The sequence below is a fragment of the Cydia splendana genome, chromosome 21, assembly GCF_910591565.1.
Source record: "Cydia splendana chromosome 21, ilCydSple1.2, whole genome shotgun sequence".
Lineage (NCBI taxonomy): Eukaryota > Metazoa > Arthropoda > Insecta > Lepidoptera > Tortricidae > Cydia > Cydia splendana.
This window is the reverse complement of record NC_085980.1, coordinates 11,764,814-11,782,040: the sequence shown is the minus strand read 5'-3', so window position 1 is coordinate 11,782,040 and position 17,227 is coordinate 11,764,814. Positions and strand designations below refer to the sequence as shown.

At 38.0% G+C, this 17,227-nt stretch overlaps 2 protein-coding genes across 3 annotated transcripts in view; one reads left to right on the top strand and one right to left on the bottom strand.

Moving 5' to 3' along the window:
- Positions 1 to 17,227, bottom strand: part of LOC134801045 (uncharacterized) — a 50,273-nt gene that overhangs the window by 4,817 nt on the left and 28,229 nt on the right. The window lies entirely within an intron of this gene.
- Positions 1 to 17,227, top strand: part of LOC134801022 (uncharacterized) — a 46,569-nt gene that overhangs the window by 19,092 nt on the left and 10,250 nt on the right. For both annotated transcript variants that reach the window (XM_063773523.1, XM_063773522.1), the window contains exon 2: positions 10,937 to 11,017. In XM_063773523.1, the coding sequence (XP_063629593.1) occupies positions 10,937 to 11,017 (81 nt within the window). The remainder of the gene's footprint in view (positions 1 to 10,936; positions 11,018 to 17,227) is intronic.

Genomic DNA, 17,227 nt, shown 5'->3' with positions numbered 1-17,227 from the left:
TTACTTGCGTTATGATATATTAGGTATCTGGTATAAGTTTATGATAAATCGATATGCGTAATTAATTGCATGGACCGTTTGAGAACTAGTGAAATATGGCATCGACTAGTAGTTCCGTATCAACTAGGGCTACAGCGGCAGTGTGGTTAATTGGAAAACCAACAGAATCAATATCTCATGCGAGACTTCCGTCGAAAGGTGATGTGCTCAGAAGATTTCACTTTCATCATTTAGAAGAGAAGAAGTCCGTGAAACAAAGTATTAAAAATACGGTGAAATCTGTTCTAGAAATTTGGGCAAAAGCCAGGATTCCCACGCAAAGAATTGACACTGCAGAAAGAACATTTAGAAAGCTCTTAGATGCATACAACCTTTTAAAAAAGAATATTAAAACTAATTTAGAGTCATGTCGTGTTAAAGAGGCACTGTTTAAATCTGATCTTTTAGAGCTTTTTGATATAGCTGCAAAAGACGCTTTAAACATAATGCAAAACGAAGAAGATAAGATATTTCTCACCATGCAACGAGAAGATACAACAAGCTGTAGTATGGCTGGCACAGATGTTACACTATTTCAAAAAGAATCTCGAAAGCGGAAGCGGGAAACAGAGGCTGCGAAAAGACGACTGAAAAATAAATCTCAGCCACGTTCTAATTTAAATGCTGAGCAAAAATCTTTCATTCAAGCCATCGATCTGAGTTTGGGTAGTGATGAATCTCTGTCTTCTACTGATGATTTCCAACTTGACACCACCGCCACGTCCACCACGTTAGATAGGAATGAGAAACATCCACAAAAAATACCTAAAGTTTTTGGAGAAGATGTTGTTTCTACGTTAGATCGTATTAACGTGTCTGATCGTCAAGCGATGTTTTTGATTGGATCTGTAGCTCAAGCATTGGGAACACCGGTCGCAGAGATGTCTCTGTCGAGAAGCACTATTCGCCGTAAAAGAATCCAGCTTCGTGAGCATATTGTGGAATCCGACAAGGCATCATTTTCTCCTTCGAATCCCCTTGTTTTACACTGGGATGGTAAATTGCTTCCTAATATAGTCGGTGGCGTAGAAAAAGTAGACCGAGTAGCCGTCATTGTAAGTGGAGGTAAAATAGAAAAGCTTTTGGCTGTTCCAGCTATCAAAAAGGGTACCGGTCAAGAACAAGCTTCCGCGTGTTTAACTGTCCTTGATGAGTGGGAAATAAAACCTCACGTCCGCGGTCTCTGCTTTGATACGACAGCTTCTAATACCGGTCTTAACTTAGGTGCATGTTCATTAATTGAAAAAACACTAGACAAAGAGCTCGTTTGGATTGCTTGCCGGCACCATGTCTTGGAAGTTATCCTCTCAGATGTTTTTAAAGCGTTATTCGGACCAAGCAGTGGGCCGGATATAAGCTTATTCAAACGCTTCCAAAAGAAATGGCCTGAAATTGATCAACAAAAGTTTACAGTAAGCAGTGACAATTTGTATACAACAACAGAACTTATTACACTCCGCCAAGAAATGACAGCGTATTACAACGATGCCATAAAAAATCAACAACCCAGAGATGATTACCTCGAACTACTAAACTTGTGTCGTATATTCCTTGGAAGCTCTGAATCAACTGCTGAAGCTAAGTTTCGTGCGCCCGGAGCCCTACATCAAGCTAGATGGATGGCAAAAGCTATCTACTGCATAAAAATGTATTTGTTTAAAGACCAATTTAAACTGACTGCAGCTGAGAAACGGTCCCTCACGGAATTGTCACTGTTTGTGAGTCTTATTTATGGGCGATTTTGGAACGAAGCCCCGGTAGCAGGAAAGGCTCCTTTGAATGACGCAACCTTCATAACGCAGGCCAAAAATTATCCAAACAAGATTATTAGCACCAGTGTTGTGAAGGCATTTAGCCGCCATCTTTGGTACTTCTCGGAGCATTTGGTTGGTCTCTCTTTGTTCGATCCGAGAATTTCTACAGAAACTAAGAGAATTATGGTCCAAAACCTTCAGAAACCGCCAACAAAAAAGGGTTTGAAGAGGCCAGATGGGAAAACCTTTAATTTAAAGGAGCCGTTGCTGTTACAAAACTTTTTTACACAGCGAACTTCAGTTCTATTTGATTTGATTATTAGCAATGGTCGAGAGAAATCTGAAGCATTTTTAGTAAAAGATCCGTCACACTGGCACACTGATCAAACTTATGTCGATATGCAGAAAAAGGTACAACAAATGAAAGTTGTAAATGACTGTGCAGAAAGAGGTATTGCTTTGATCCAAAAATTTAATTCAAGCATTACAAAAAACGAAGAACAGAAGCAATACCTTATCCGCGTCGTCGATCTGCATAGGAAGAAATACCCCGTAGCTTCAAAATCTAACATCCTCAAAATGAGTTCTGGTGATAAGGATCCGAGTGAAGTTAGTAAATAATTAATTAATATACTAGTATAGTTTAATGTTATTTCATGTTCATTTTCATATAAAAATGTCTAATTAAAGAGCTCCTTACAAAAATGTCTTACTTTTTCTGTACATTCCAAAAAAGTGTCAAATCATAGCAACCCCTAAACATTACCCGATTTCTCTAAATTTTTATACAACGCCGTTTTAAGTCTAATCAAACGAAAAGAAACTGGTGGAGAAAGGTATTTTCAAAAAAAAATTTTTTGAACCACCCTAATGGTGAGCCTGGAGGACCCTTGATTAAGCCATTCATTATAATTTGTGCATAGACCTTAACGCCTAGAAGCATGTCTATTCGACCTGGTTGATGGTAGTTCGGGTCTGCCAGATCGAGTCCATTAAGATGCTGCCAAGCGTGATGAGTCTTGGTGAGTGCTTGTGATGGAAGTTCAGCGGTTACTCGAGTAGACAAGACAAATGCATTGATGTTTAGGTTGAAGTCAGTGTCAAATCTTGACTGAAGCTCACACTGTACCATACTGTTGACCGAGGTCTTCATTGATTCCAGTCCTGTGGCTGAACCCCTGACAGGTGTCTTGTGTAGTTTCATCATTTGCACGGCTCTCTCCGTGATGAAGTTCGCTTCTGAACCTTGATCAATCAAAGCCCGCAGTGTGAGCACTTGCCCCGTCTCACCCTTCACTAGGACAAGCGCTGTAGCTAATAAAGCATCTGACTTTTTAGTAATGAAGTGCGTCGCTACAGTGATATCATCTTCTACTTCTTCTTTTGGTACGTCATCCTCAGTATTTTCTTCTATCTGACTAAGATGTGCCTTTATATTTTCATTCTTTGTGTGGTGCAATAGAGAATGATGACGTTTGTGACAGACTTGGCAGGATGTTGGTAAACGACACCTGAACACGGAGTGACCGCTGAGTAGGCAGTTATAACATAGATTGTTTGTTTTCACGTAGTCAGTTCTTTCAGTTACGTCCATATTTGCAAACTCCTTACAGTGGCTCAGCGTGTGATTATCATTACACTTGATACATGTTCTACTTGAAGTCGCTGCTGGTGTTGTATTCAAGCTACTTTGTTCATTTGAAGGAGCTGGCGAAGTTAAATGAAAGGTTTTCTGCGTAGCCGGTCGAGAAACTGAAGGAACGGCCGAAGTAGTGTGGTGAATAAATTCCAAAGTACGGAATTTGGTTTCAAGAAAAGTCCTCAATTCAGACCACTTCGGTAAGTCATCCGGTGTACTCTTAAAGGAATATTCTTCCCAGTCCTTGTGGGTCTCTGTATCCAGTTTCAACACAATCAAATGCACTATCATAGGATCCCAGGACTCGACAGATACTTTAAGGTTGCTTAGACTGTTCAAACACTCCGTAGTTGTGTCCAAAAGTGACTTGATTTGGTTAGAAGTTTGCGAGTATATCTTTTTCTGCGAAAATAATCTCTTCATAATAGCATTAACAATGATTCTTTTGTTTCCGTAACGGTTCTTTAAAGTCTTCCAAGCTTCGTCGTAATTAGCGTCTGTTACTTGTATGTTCTTGAGTAAAGCTTGTGCTTCGCCAGTGACACTATTTTTCAAAAAATGCAACTTCACGACGTCGGATAACGAGCTGTTGTTGTGTATAAGTGACTCAAATATGTCTTGAAACGTTGGCCAATCTTCATAACTGCCACTGAAAACTGGTGGCTGTACGCGAGGTAACTTCACTTTATCGCCGGTTATATTAGAGCTGTCAGTGGCCGTACTGGCAGTATGATTACATTTACCAATCGAAAACGACGATAACATGTCCTTTATATCGCCACTTAAACAGAAGTATAAATCTTCATAAATGTAGTAATCTTCATTAACCAAATATGGTATATCCATTCGCTTTTCCGTAGGTGTACACTTAAGAAGGTCTTGATGCGCATTTTGAAATATACTCCAGTAGTGTTCTATGCTTTTTAATCGCGATTCAAGATACCCCTTTGTAAGTCGTGCTTTAGGACATTTCTTGAGATTTGTTTGAGTTTTTTGTAATATAGTTGCTGTATCTTGTAACAAACTTATTAATTGTTCCATATTTGATATTTTGTTTCACTAAATTTCACGTAAATATCCTTATATAAACGACGAAAAAGTTCAACCTTAATGTTGATTAGTTGCACTCAAATGTTTCATGTCTATTCACTTTATAACTTGCTATTTAATTGCAAAGTAAATGCAAAGATCAAAGTATTACACTTTAAATGCAAAGATCACAAAATGTTCACTATGAAAAAACAGTCGCCGGCCGCCTTATCGCTCTGGAATGCTTTTGTTCTCGGGTCTCCGGCTCCAGACTTCTTTGTTGCTATCCGGTTCGGTATGGACCATATGTTGCTTGTAATAAGGTTGATTTTGGATCTTGCTGTTTTTTGAAATAATACAAATGAGTGTTGCTTGTTCTACGATTTATTGAAGACTGAAGTGTGTTTAGGATAGTACTTATTAAATACGATATGCATGTGTGCGTGGGTCATGCATACATATAAGATTTTTAAAACAGCTTTAACACGCGTGTTTATTTCTGTGTCGTGTTAATACATCATAACATTGGGTAAAGCAGAACGCTGTAAGTGGTACCTGCAGCGTTCTGCTTGCATTATAATATTGTTAAATTAAGAGCATAGAATACGCCAAAACGCGGCAAGAGACTAAAAAAATGATATTAATATTATTTATCAAAATTGAAAGTAAAACAAATTCAATTACCTAATTATTACTTTTTTTTAAATTACATATCCATTTTAAGAATTACACATACAATGTTTTCTTTTTTTAATTAATCACTTTATGTGTTATAACCTAATGGCCAAAACGATGCAACTAGGAAATAATTGTGGCAAAATGATGTAACCATAGAGTTACAGCGTTTTGCTAAGAACTTCTATAGATTATTTTTTGTTGGATCTTATTGGCAAAACACTTTATCGCTAATATTTAAATAAATACACTAATTTATAAAATTTTCATTAGTCGGCTATATAAAATGCACTCTTAGGTATATATTGTGTAAATTTCAACCTTATAAGTATATAAAAAATGGGTGTTTCAAAGGCCGGAATGTTTAAACCTTTAAATGCGTTTTTCTCAAAACTGCGTTTTTTGACTTGCAGCGTTCTACCATTTGACGGCAGATCAATACACTGATTTAAACTTTCACTATTATTAAACATTATTAAATTGGACAACGGGACTTAATCGCGTATTTAAGTTTTAAGATTTACCTCCGACGTTTCGAGGACGGCGTTGTCCCCGTGGTCTCGGAGAACTCGGAGAAGACTGGCTCAAGTTGACATCAACATCTTCTAGCCGCGCGAGTTTTCCGAACTACCCGCACTTGGTCTTGTTTATCAGTTTGAACGTTTTGCGCACTAGGGATGTTACTCTGTCGACACACAACACTAACGATTATTATTCTTCATAGATTTTAAAATCGGAATACCGATTTCGGAGGGTACCTAAAAATTTGCCTCAGCATTTTCCTTTGTACAATCAAGGGGCTTAAAATATATTGATATAATTTCCCATCTCGTATCGTCGTTGGGGAGTTTTAGAATGTCCATTTTATAGAACGCTAAAATATCATAAAAAGTTTATAAAGGTATAAAACTGGGGTAAATATAAAATATTTTATGAATGTATTCAAAGTCGTGTCCTTTTTTTACATTCGTTAGGGTCGTTCTGTATGTGGAATAAATTCTTTTTAACCTACATATTAAAAAAGTATTATTTTATTAATTCAATTCGAAAATAGTATAGAGGTTTGAGAAATTTGACCCACTTCCCGACTTCCAATGAAGCTGAAAATTGGCATACATAAATGTAAGTCGGGGTAACAATGCAATATTATGAATATTATGATACCATCGAGCTGATCTGATGATGTAGACAGGAGGTGACCATAGGATCTCTGTGAAAAAATATTTTATTGAATTTCACAGTGAAATAGTACCTACTAACTGTAATGCTGTGTAATTTTTGGAACAAATAAATAAATGAGACAATAATGAGACAACGAAACTTAATTGTGTTTTGGGTTTTTAGAATTGTCTCGATGAGTAATTAATTGCCAGTGGATAAAAAGTCGGCGATCAAAGCTTGAACCAAAAATGAAATTTTTGCCGAAAACTTGTTCTGAAATGTTTGACACAGTTACCTATTTTGTTTTTCCTCAAAATGGACAAAAGGGTAATCTCGTGATAAATGTGCACTGTTTATTCGGATCAGTGTGTCGCCAGGATATATTGTACAATAAAATAATAACGCGAATGTGGGCTTTCGTCATATTGCGCACACAGTATGGCTCAAGCACCAGTAGTTTAATAAATAAGTGTAATTATTATTTTCCATCATATTTTCACGGAAACGTACGAACGTGTCTTGCTATTTCACTCAGTCTCGGCACAAAAAGTACTGAGGTTGTCTGAAGTAGCATAACGAATACGAACGTTTCCGAGAAAGTACGATGGAAAACAATTATGCACTACATCTGTATAGTGTGTAGCTTTCAAATAGAGCTCGACGGCTAATCCTATTGTCTATTGTTAAGTAAAACCGCACGTGCTACTTACCTGCAAAAAAGGGTCTTAATTATTCTATTTGGAACCTGAGCGCGGGCTAGTCCAACGCTCAAAAAACCAGTGTAGGTGCGCTCTCCGATAACGCGCCTTTGTTACGCATCTCGATGACACATTTTAGACTGGTTCTGTAGCGTTCGACTCGCCGGCACTCAGTAAACGTAGTACGTATTTTTTATGCAGGTGGTTGTGGAACGTGGCACGAGCGGTATAGGATTAGCCGTCGACCTCTATTTGAAAGCTACACACTATACACGTAAATTAAACTCAGCTGGGGAGCTCGATGCAAACATATTGTTACGGATTCGATCTTATTTTGATACGACCTTGAAGATCACTTACGCTCATTGGTGCATGCAAAATAAAGTGAGAGTTGTGCGTGAGATACGCGCCAATCACCAATATTTTAAAGAATATTGATATTTGACTTTTACCAGGCGTGGCTCACTCCGCTATTACGTTGCGTCGCTACGAGTACGTGCGGTCATATGCGGCCCACACCAATCTCGGTGTCTAGCAGTAGTAGTTACCGCGGCGCGTACCACTACGGAACGGACGCCTGCTCGCGCCCTGCGCTTGTATCTCTCATAATAGACGCGTTTTGTTAGAGAGTGAACCTTCTGTACCTAGTAGGTATTATTATTTTTTCTGTGCTTTTACTTAAGACTTGCCTACTTTATAATGAGTGGTATCAAAATTATATCGAACGTAAACGTGGAGCGCTGTTTCAAAGAAATTCATTCTTATAAACTGAAATAAATGTCATATTCTAAGAAAAAGTGAGCAAGGCCTATAAAATTCGACCTATGCCACCGTGACCCAGGTGGCCGAATGGCTCAGACACCTGCCGCGATAGCAGGGGACGCTGATCGATTCCAGCCTTGGGCTCTGAAAGCCTGGGTCACGTTTTCTTAGTATATGAAATTTATTTCAGTTTCAATTGATATAGCATTGTTTCTACTCGAAATAAGAACAAAATATATTTTATGAAAATAAATAATAATTAATATATTTTATGAAAATAAATTAATTTGTTTTAATACTTCTAATAGTATAAATTCATTCTTACTCTACTGTGTAACCCCACATTTGCTATGTTATACGTTCCACAATATCGCTGGCCCAATATTACAGGGTTCTATGTTTCACTTTTATCGAACTGAAATTTGAACATTATCATAGTGACATTAAGTCGAATTTCAACTATCTTGAAAATGTAACATAGAACTTAGTAATATTGAACCAACGATATATGCGTAAAATTTGTCAGAACAGTCATAAACTTCGTTCCATATGTTGCTTAGTTAGCTTATTTAATTAAATGAATATTAATAAAATTTTAGTACCTACAATGGCCCTAAAGGTAGTTTTGTAAGCGAGTTATAGCGTGCTGACTTGGGAGCAGGAGCAATACGTTATTTTGTGTTGCTTCAGCTTATTATTAAGCTGTTATTTAACTGGCAATGTTTATAGGCTGTAACTATATGTTTACGTCAAATATTGTAAGCTAAATTAGACCCACATCCCATGATTAGGTATAATGAAATATTATCGTACCATCGAGCTGATCTGATTATGAACACAAGAGATAGCCATAAGTACTTTGTGATAAAACAACGCAACCTGATTGTGTTTGGGTTTATTAGTTAAACCACAGAATAACTAATAGTACTACCGTACAGAAAATTCAATCCTTTACAAAAGTCAGCTTTAGGTATAAAATTATACCTATACTCGCCGCCTGCAACAAAATTGAAACTTATAACGGCGCACGAACGGTGAATCTTCATTGCACGAGCGTCACGTGACACGACTATCGTGCGGTCGAGCGGCAGCCCACTGCCATAAATACGCCTGCCCTGGCCGGGAGGGCGCCGGCCAAATGTACCTAAACTGCGTAGTGACACCCCACTGGTTAAACCTAGTAGGGGTATTGTCTCGTCTTAGTTCTCTCTCTTCTTCCTCGCGTTATCCCGTCATTTTGTCACGGCTCATGGGAGCCTGGGGTCCGCTTGACAAGTAATCCCATGATTTGACGTAGGCACTAGTTCTTACGAACGCGACCATCTGACCTTTCAACCCAGAGAGGAAATTAGGCTATAGTTGAATCTCTCTCTCTTCCTAGCTATCCATCCCACATGGTGGCGGGGTCAGCTTTCCTGCTTAACCTTCTCCACTTCGCCCTGTCCCCGACATCGTCCTCGGATAACTTGCACTCACTCATGTCCGTTAGCACTACATCCTTCCATCTTGTTCAGGGTCTGCCCCTAGATCTTCGACCTGGGATGGAAAGTTGTAGCGCCAAATTTCCTACGTAGTCAGAAGGCCCTCTTTTTACGTGACCATACCATCGCAGCCTATAGTTGAATACTCTACTACTAGGATATAGTTGAATAAAACAATTAAATAGGCAACTGCAACATGTGTAGGCAACTATGTGTATTATGTGTGTTTCCATGTACATTTATTCGGAGGTTGTGCTATAAACTGTTCATCAGGGGAAACTGCGCTCACTAAACTCATACCGTAAACGATTAAAGTTTTTTAAAATGATTTCTCTCGAGGACCGCCGTTGGATTTCTGACCAAACGCTACTACACAAAATTGTCTCGGGAACGCTAGACTGCCCACAGCTTTTGCAGCAAATATATTGGACTGTTCCGCGACAGCATTCTCGACTGGCTAATTTTCGGCCTTTCTTATGTAAAACTTATAGAACAAACGTTGGTTCTCATAGTTTAATACCTAGAATTTGTAGAGAGCATAACCTATTATATAAACAGAATCGACTTGACATTTTGAAGATGACACTAAATCAGTTTAAAACCTATCTACATAGACTCAAGACAAAACTGTAAATTCCAAATTGAGTGTAACTTTTCTCATATAATTATTTAGAATTCATCATTTGCTTCCTAGAGAACCTAACTTAAAAATTGTAAACTTATATTATTATCAATTTAGACTATGGAAAGTAGTATCAATGTCATTACTCATTAGTTACTAAGCTTATTTTCTGTATTCTACTACAACCTGGATTTATATTTAGTAGCTACTAGTTTAGTACTTAGGATAAAAAACATATGTAAGCAATATCTGTTACAAGCATGCCGTGTTTGCTTGTACCTAATTGGGTGAATACTCTAGCAATATTATTTTATAACTTTGTTATTTATAAGTATTTTTTGTATTGCACCTGTTGGCGAACCTAATAAATAAATAAATAAAATAAATAAATAAACAGGATTTGTATTGTTGTATCATAAAAAATAACGTGTTTTTCGCTCGTACTTGCTTGTCCGTACATGTATTAGCGCGGGCGACACTTGACACCTAAATAACATGATTCATCATCATTAATTCTGATGTCAGTGTATTGGCCTGTTACTCAATATTGCCTACAATGCCTACCATGTCGAAAGGTTGCCTGATTGTCGGTTCATCCTCTAGCCGCCCAGAGACCTATAAAAAGGACTCCTGTTCTATTCTAATTCGAATCTTTGTTTTGACAAATCAAAATTGCATTTGTCTTGGCAAGTTTTGACATCTGGGCGGCTAGACGATAAATTTACGATACATGCTTGTTTCATTTTCATAAATGTTTTAATAAATGTATTTGCCTTTTGTGTTGTTAAAAACTTCTTCATTTTGTTCCTCTCGTAGTTAGAAATGTATTTGTTAATTTAAATTCCAAAGGATCATGTCGTCAGTCATTGCCTTCAAATTGCTAATTAGCGTATAAAAATGGTAATGAATTTAAAAATACACCCTAAAATAAGAATTCTTATTGAATTTCAAAAAATGGCTAACTAATATTATGATAATCTAACAAAGCACAAAATTATTCATGTATCTTTTGATAAAATTTAATTAATTATTCATTATTAACATAGTCTTTAAAGTAGTTTTCGTTATAATTTCAGATGTTTCGGAGCAAGTGCCGAAGAAATCCAACAGCAAGGTCGAGGAAGAAGAGGATAAAACTCCAAAACGAACCGGCCTAAGTAAGTACCATTAAAATGATTGAATTTATTAATACAAAACCTGCCAAGTGCGAGTCGGTCTCGCCCACCGAGGGTTCCATACTTTCTAGGGTTCCGTACCCAAAGGGTAAAACGGGACCCTATTACTAAGACTCCGCTGTCCGTCCGTCCGTCCGTCCGTCCGTCTGTCACCAGGCTGTATCTCACGAACCGTGATAGCTAGACAGTTGAAATTTTCACAGATGATGTATTTCTGTTGCCGCTATAACAACAAATACTAAAAACATAATAAAAAAAAGATTTAAGTAGGGCTCCCATACAACAAACGTGATTTTTGACCGAAGTTAAGCAACGTCGGGCGGGGTCAGTACTTGGATGGGTGACCGTTTTTATAGATAATGGTACGGAACCCTTCGTTTGCGAGTCCGACTCGCACTTGGCCGGTTTTTAGAATTTGTTGTTATAGCTGCAGCAGAAATACATCATCTGTGAAAATTTCAACTGCTATCACGGTTTATGAGATACGGCATGGTGACAGACAGACAGACAGACAGACGGACAGTAGAGTCTTAGTGATAAGGTAACATTCCATTAGTCCAAACATTAAATTTGCTACAATTGCTTCCAAATACCGCTTTTTGGTAACGGAAGAATCTTTTTTCTTCCTTTTATATTTATACCATTTAATAATTATGCAAAGTCACGATATGCATCTTACATTTAGCCCAAGTCATCGTTATGACAATTTACGTTATGCGCATTAACATTATGCGTACTCAGTTATGCGGAATAATGTTATGCGATTTAAAAGTTATGAGTAATATAAGTTATGCCAATTTGAATTAGTAGTATTACGTTATGGGAATTAATATATACCCCTTAGAAACTTGCTCGTCATGTGTTGCGTTGCATATGATTTGTATGGTTCCAAGGATAAATACCTACAAATTTCAGGGTTCAGATTATCTTAAGAATCATAAAGCATTGTATACGTTGCGTATGTGGGCTCAATTGGTCCTTGCCCTAATAAATGAGGATAACGAAGCAAGGAGGGTTTTAGTTAAAATGGTGATCACCAATTTAAAATGATGACAAGCCAATTAAAACGATGGGGTGATCATCTAAATCGTCCCATCATTTTAATTGGGTTGAAGTTCAGGCCACAGGTCGGCGGGAGACCTTTGTTTTAAGTAATTGGGTATTGAATTCAGGGGTCAGTTTACCTGAAGATTTATGCAACAAATAACCGTAGAACAGGCCAATTCGAACGTACCCTGACCGCCGAATTCGAACAATGCTCATAAGATGTCACAGCGGTAAGATACCTATCTGTCAGTGTCAAAAGTGACGTTTTTGGTTGGAGAAATGTCACTTTTAACACTGACAGATCGGTATCTTACCGCTTCTCTTATAAGTAGACATATAGACTTTTCTAGCACGAACGAGGCAATGCTAGTGACTTCCTTCCGATAATAATATTTAAGTTTACCTATTCTAGTTCATTTATTTCCAAATGTGGCCTTTGTATATGAAACTTAAAAGATACATAGGTACCGATAAACTAAATATGTGCTAGAAAAATCTCTATGTCTACTTGTATCAATTTGTACGAAAAACGCATTGTACGAATCGGGCCGTAACTTCAAATTGGCCTCCCGAGCTTCTCACAAAAAAGTCGGCAAAATTTTACAATTTTTTGTAGTATCGGTTACCACGGACTGACTCATAAACATTGTATTAAATATAATAATATTAAAAACGGGTCACTCCACGGCCGTTTTTAATAATTATATTTAATATATCTGTGTCTCACGGAAGTTTTGTTCACAAACATTGTAGATAGATAACGACCCCAGAAGGGTTTTATTGCAACGTTGATGAGGGTCCTGTGATAAGGAACCCACGTAGCGGCGTGGCACGGCGGAGGCGCGGGCGGCGCGGCGTGAAACCTTGTATCACGGCGCGGTGTAGGCAATCCGCCTAGAAACGGCGCGATTCGGGAAATGAATTAGAGATTAACTAGATACGATATAGTAAAGATATGTGACGTCCCACTGGTAAAGGTACCTTATGGTGGTTGGCGCTTACGCTGTTATTAACGCCGCTCCAATATTATTGCGGCGCTATGCGACGTAAGCGCTAGCCGCCATAAGGTACCTTTACCCGTGGGACGTCACATATCTTTACTATATCGTATCTAGTTAATCTCTAATTCATTTCCCGAATCGCGGCGCCAGCCGCCATAAGGTACCTTTTGCCGTGGAATGCCACATATCTTTACTATATCGTATCTAGTTAATCTCTAACTGCCCGATTCGAACTTTCAGATAAGTCAATTAATCGATCTAGAAACGATATGGATTAGATGTGTCAGTGTCAAAAGTGACGTTTTTGTTTGAAGAAACGTCACATTTGACACATACATATCTAATCCATATCGTTTCTAGATCTTATTAACTGACTTATCTTAAAGTTCGAATCGGGCCGTAATTCATTTCCCGAATCGAGCCGAAAGACTGCTCGCACGACGCCGCGCCTCCGTTAATAAATGTCACAGCTGACAGATTACATTAAAAACAAATCCAGATCAAATTCATGTCCAAGTCAGTTATTAGAATCATAATTTGCCTGTCGGTCTTCTGTCTAACGCCTGTTTATATTTTGTTTGAAATTTCCAATTATATCACATTGCTTTTAAATTTGCGCAGGCATTTCATAATATTGGAAATTGAAATCTCGTTTATTTTCGGTTCATTATAATACCTTTTCATAAATTAAAAAATACATTGTTTTTTTTTATAATTTTGTATTAATAAGGAACATCGTTAAAATAACAAACTGTAATGAAAAGAGATTTTTTTTCAACTAGATAACCGAATGATTCTTAGGGCCGCTTGAACCATTCACTAACCTGAGGTTAACCAGTTAAACCTGGAATTTGACACTGGGTAAACGGCTTAACCGCTTAACCCCGGGTTAGTGGGATGGTGAAGTGCGCCTTTAGAGTAAGATTCACATGTTCTCACATTTTTTAATGTCAAACAAAAATGCACCCGTCAAACCGGGGTATGCCCATAAAATTAAAAAGTGACGCGATATGCATAATTTGCCACAGACCCGGCTAAGTTGGCAGCGATTTTGAAAGCCCAGACTGTGCATTGTGCAAGTGTTATTTTAAACGTCAAACTTCTATAAAATTATGACATTTAAAATAACACTTGCACAGTCTGATGTGCTATCAAAATCGCTGCCAAGTTACCTTGGTATATAATTCTACCCTATATGATACTGACTGTACCGCCCTATAAATATTTTTCACTTAGGTTGGTAGTACGGCTCAATGTAATTTCCTAAAACTTTTACGATTGATATTTTCATCATTTTTTATGGCAGCCAGTTAAGCAATAAGTGGCTTTTTACAGTTTCAGGAAATAAAGTTTATACAGTGCAGTAAATAAATATTTATGATAAATTAAATTCCTTTTCTATTGCACATTTTAGTATGACAGCTGATTGCGTGGAGTTTTAATACAATATAATGGTTTATAAAAAAATATTCAACAGCTAAAGTTATCATCATCATCCTCCTAGCGTTTGTCCCGTACTGTGACGGGGTCCGCTTTCCTACTTTTCTCCTTCCACTTCGCTCTATCCTGGACATCGGTTTCCGCTAACCCACCGGCGTTTAAATTTTTGGCGATGACGTTACGCCACCGCTGCCTTGGTTTGCCGCTCCTGTTTGGGCCTGGTAAGGCGAAGCTAAGGGCTCTATTGCCTACGTATTCAGGCGGCCTTCTTTTGACATGGCCAAACCACCTCAGCCGACTTTCTTGGAGCTTGTCGGCGACGTCTCTCACTCTTGGCTACCACGGATGTGTTCGTTTATGTCTATCAATCCTGGAGACGCCTGACAACCTCAGCATCTTCATCTCTGCCACATGGATGGCTAGGACATGTTGCATGTGCAGCTAAAGTTAGTTCCCATATAATATCCTCCTAAAGCCCAAGGTCCTACCTATAGTACCTCTTCGGTTCGATGAAATTTAAATCGTATTCAATTTTCCAACAACGGACAATCAACTCTATTTCCTACACTATAGGTTCAAATTTCAGTGGCAAATTTTGAATTTTCCATTTAATTTTGTATATATTATATAGATGATAAAACACAGTCACGAAGGAATTCGTCAATTCAATTGATTATATAAATGGATAAAATCTTATAAATTAACAATGTTCGACAGCGCCATTTATAATTAGCGTCAAGTGGGGTAACTGAGGACAGATAGGAAAACCTTATGGCTCCTTTACCCGATGGGCCAGAGCCGGCCACTCCAAGGGACGCAGCCATGCTGTAGAATGAAATAGCAATATCACTTGCTCCCTCTAACGCATAAATGCGTCCCTTAGAGTGGCCGGCGTTGGCCCATCGTGTAGACGAGCCATTAGACATTTTTTTGGCTATTAACTCATTTATTTAGTTGAAAATTGAAAATGGTCCCTTTTGAAAACGGTCCCTTTTGAAAACGGTAAATTCCAATTCAAAGATTGTAACAATTAAACTGCTTTCAGCCACGTTCATATAATTGGGAAATATTATTAGTATCCCTCCTGTCTCCATTTATCCCAATTATTTATTTATTTTTATTTTTCTCGTATTTAATGGAAACCAAACACCTTCTTCGACATTGCTATCAAGTTACCTAACTCGCTTCCCTATCGCAGAATCTCATTTTATTTTCTGTAAATAGAATGAAAATTAACTTCATAATGGAATTGGCCTCCAGCTACTTTAGATTATTAACTCTGAATAGGACTGGCTATTCGTATTAAAGTTATTGACACTGCCATCACGTGGCTTAAGTCAGAAACATAAACTTGACATTGACACTTCAAAGCAGGGCTATAACCGCGAAAATCGAAGTTCGCAAATTGCGGGCATTTTTCTCTGTCTCTCTAATTACGCCTTCATTGGAGTAAAAGAGAAAGATCCCCGCAATTTGCGAATTTCGGTTTTCGCGGTAGCCCCTCAGGTGCTGCTCCCTAGTTACAGTTCACGCACGCTACCTTGCGCGTTGTAGGTTCCGCCATCTTGTGGCGTAAATTGGAAACTTAAGCTTGAAACTATATTTCGCGTTAAACAGGGCTTGTGCTGCCCCTAAAAGAAATAATGCACGCTCCTTATAAAAATGATTAATGTAAATACATTATATGAATGGAACTTCAAATGCTATCAGTGTAGTGAAAATAGAAAGGATTTGTTTCCGTACGTTCTTCATACAATACGAAAAAAAAACCGGGCAAGTGCGAGTCGGACTCGCGCACGAAGGGTTCCGTACCATAATGCAAAAAAAAAAAAACAAAAAAAAAGCAAAAAAAAAACGGTCACCCATCCAAATACTGACCACTCCCGACGTTGCTTAACTTTGGTCAAAAATCACGTTTGTTGTATGGGAGCCCCATTTAAATCTTTATTTTATTCTGTTTTTAGTATTTGTTGTTATAGCGGCAACAGAAATACATCATCTGTGAAAATTTCAACTGTCTAGCTATCACGGTTCGTGAGATACAGCCTGGTGACAGACGGACGGACGGACGGACAGCGAAGTCTTAGTAATAGGGTCCCGTTTTACCCTTTGGGTACGGAACCCTAAAAATGATTAATGTAAATACATTATATGAATGGAACTTCAAATGCTATCAGTGTAGTGAAAATAGAAAGGATTTGTTTCCGTACGTTCTTCATACAATACGAAAAAATACCGGGAAAATGTGTTTGCATTATCACTCCTTTTACGTACGCACTCCAAAAATAAATTGTCTCCTTCCTTGTAAAGCAGGCCACTGACAAGCCTTCCAAATGGATGTCGTTACAATGAATTCATCCAAATGGACGGCATCCTAATATTAAAACATTGTACGTTTTTAGGGTTCCGTACCCAAAGGGTAAAACGGGATTTTTATCACTGGTAACTCGTGATGATCATGACCCCCGCGATACAGGCCACATGCCTAGTGCGGGGTTCACTGTAACGTGCTTGTTAAACTTTTACTGTCAATAAAAATATTGTTATTGTTATTGTTAAATAAGATCGTGTCAAATATGTTGGCGGCCTTTGTTGTGTAACATATTTTTGCAGGTGAATGTACAACCGACTGAACATTATTAGACATGTGTCGTTCACGAGTGAGTGAATTGAATGAACTGTATCTTTTTACTTAACTCACTCA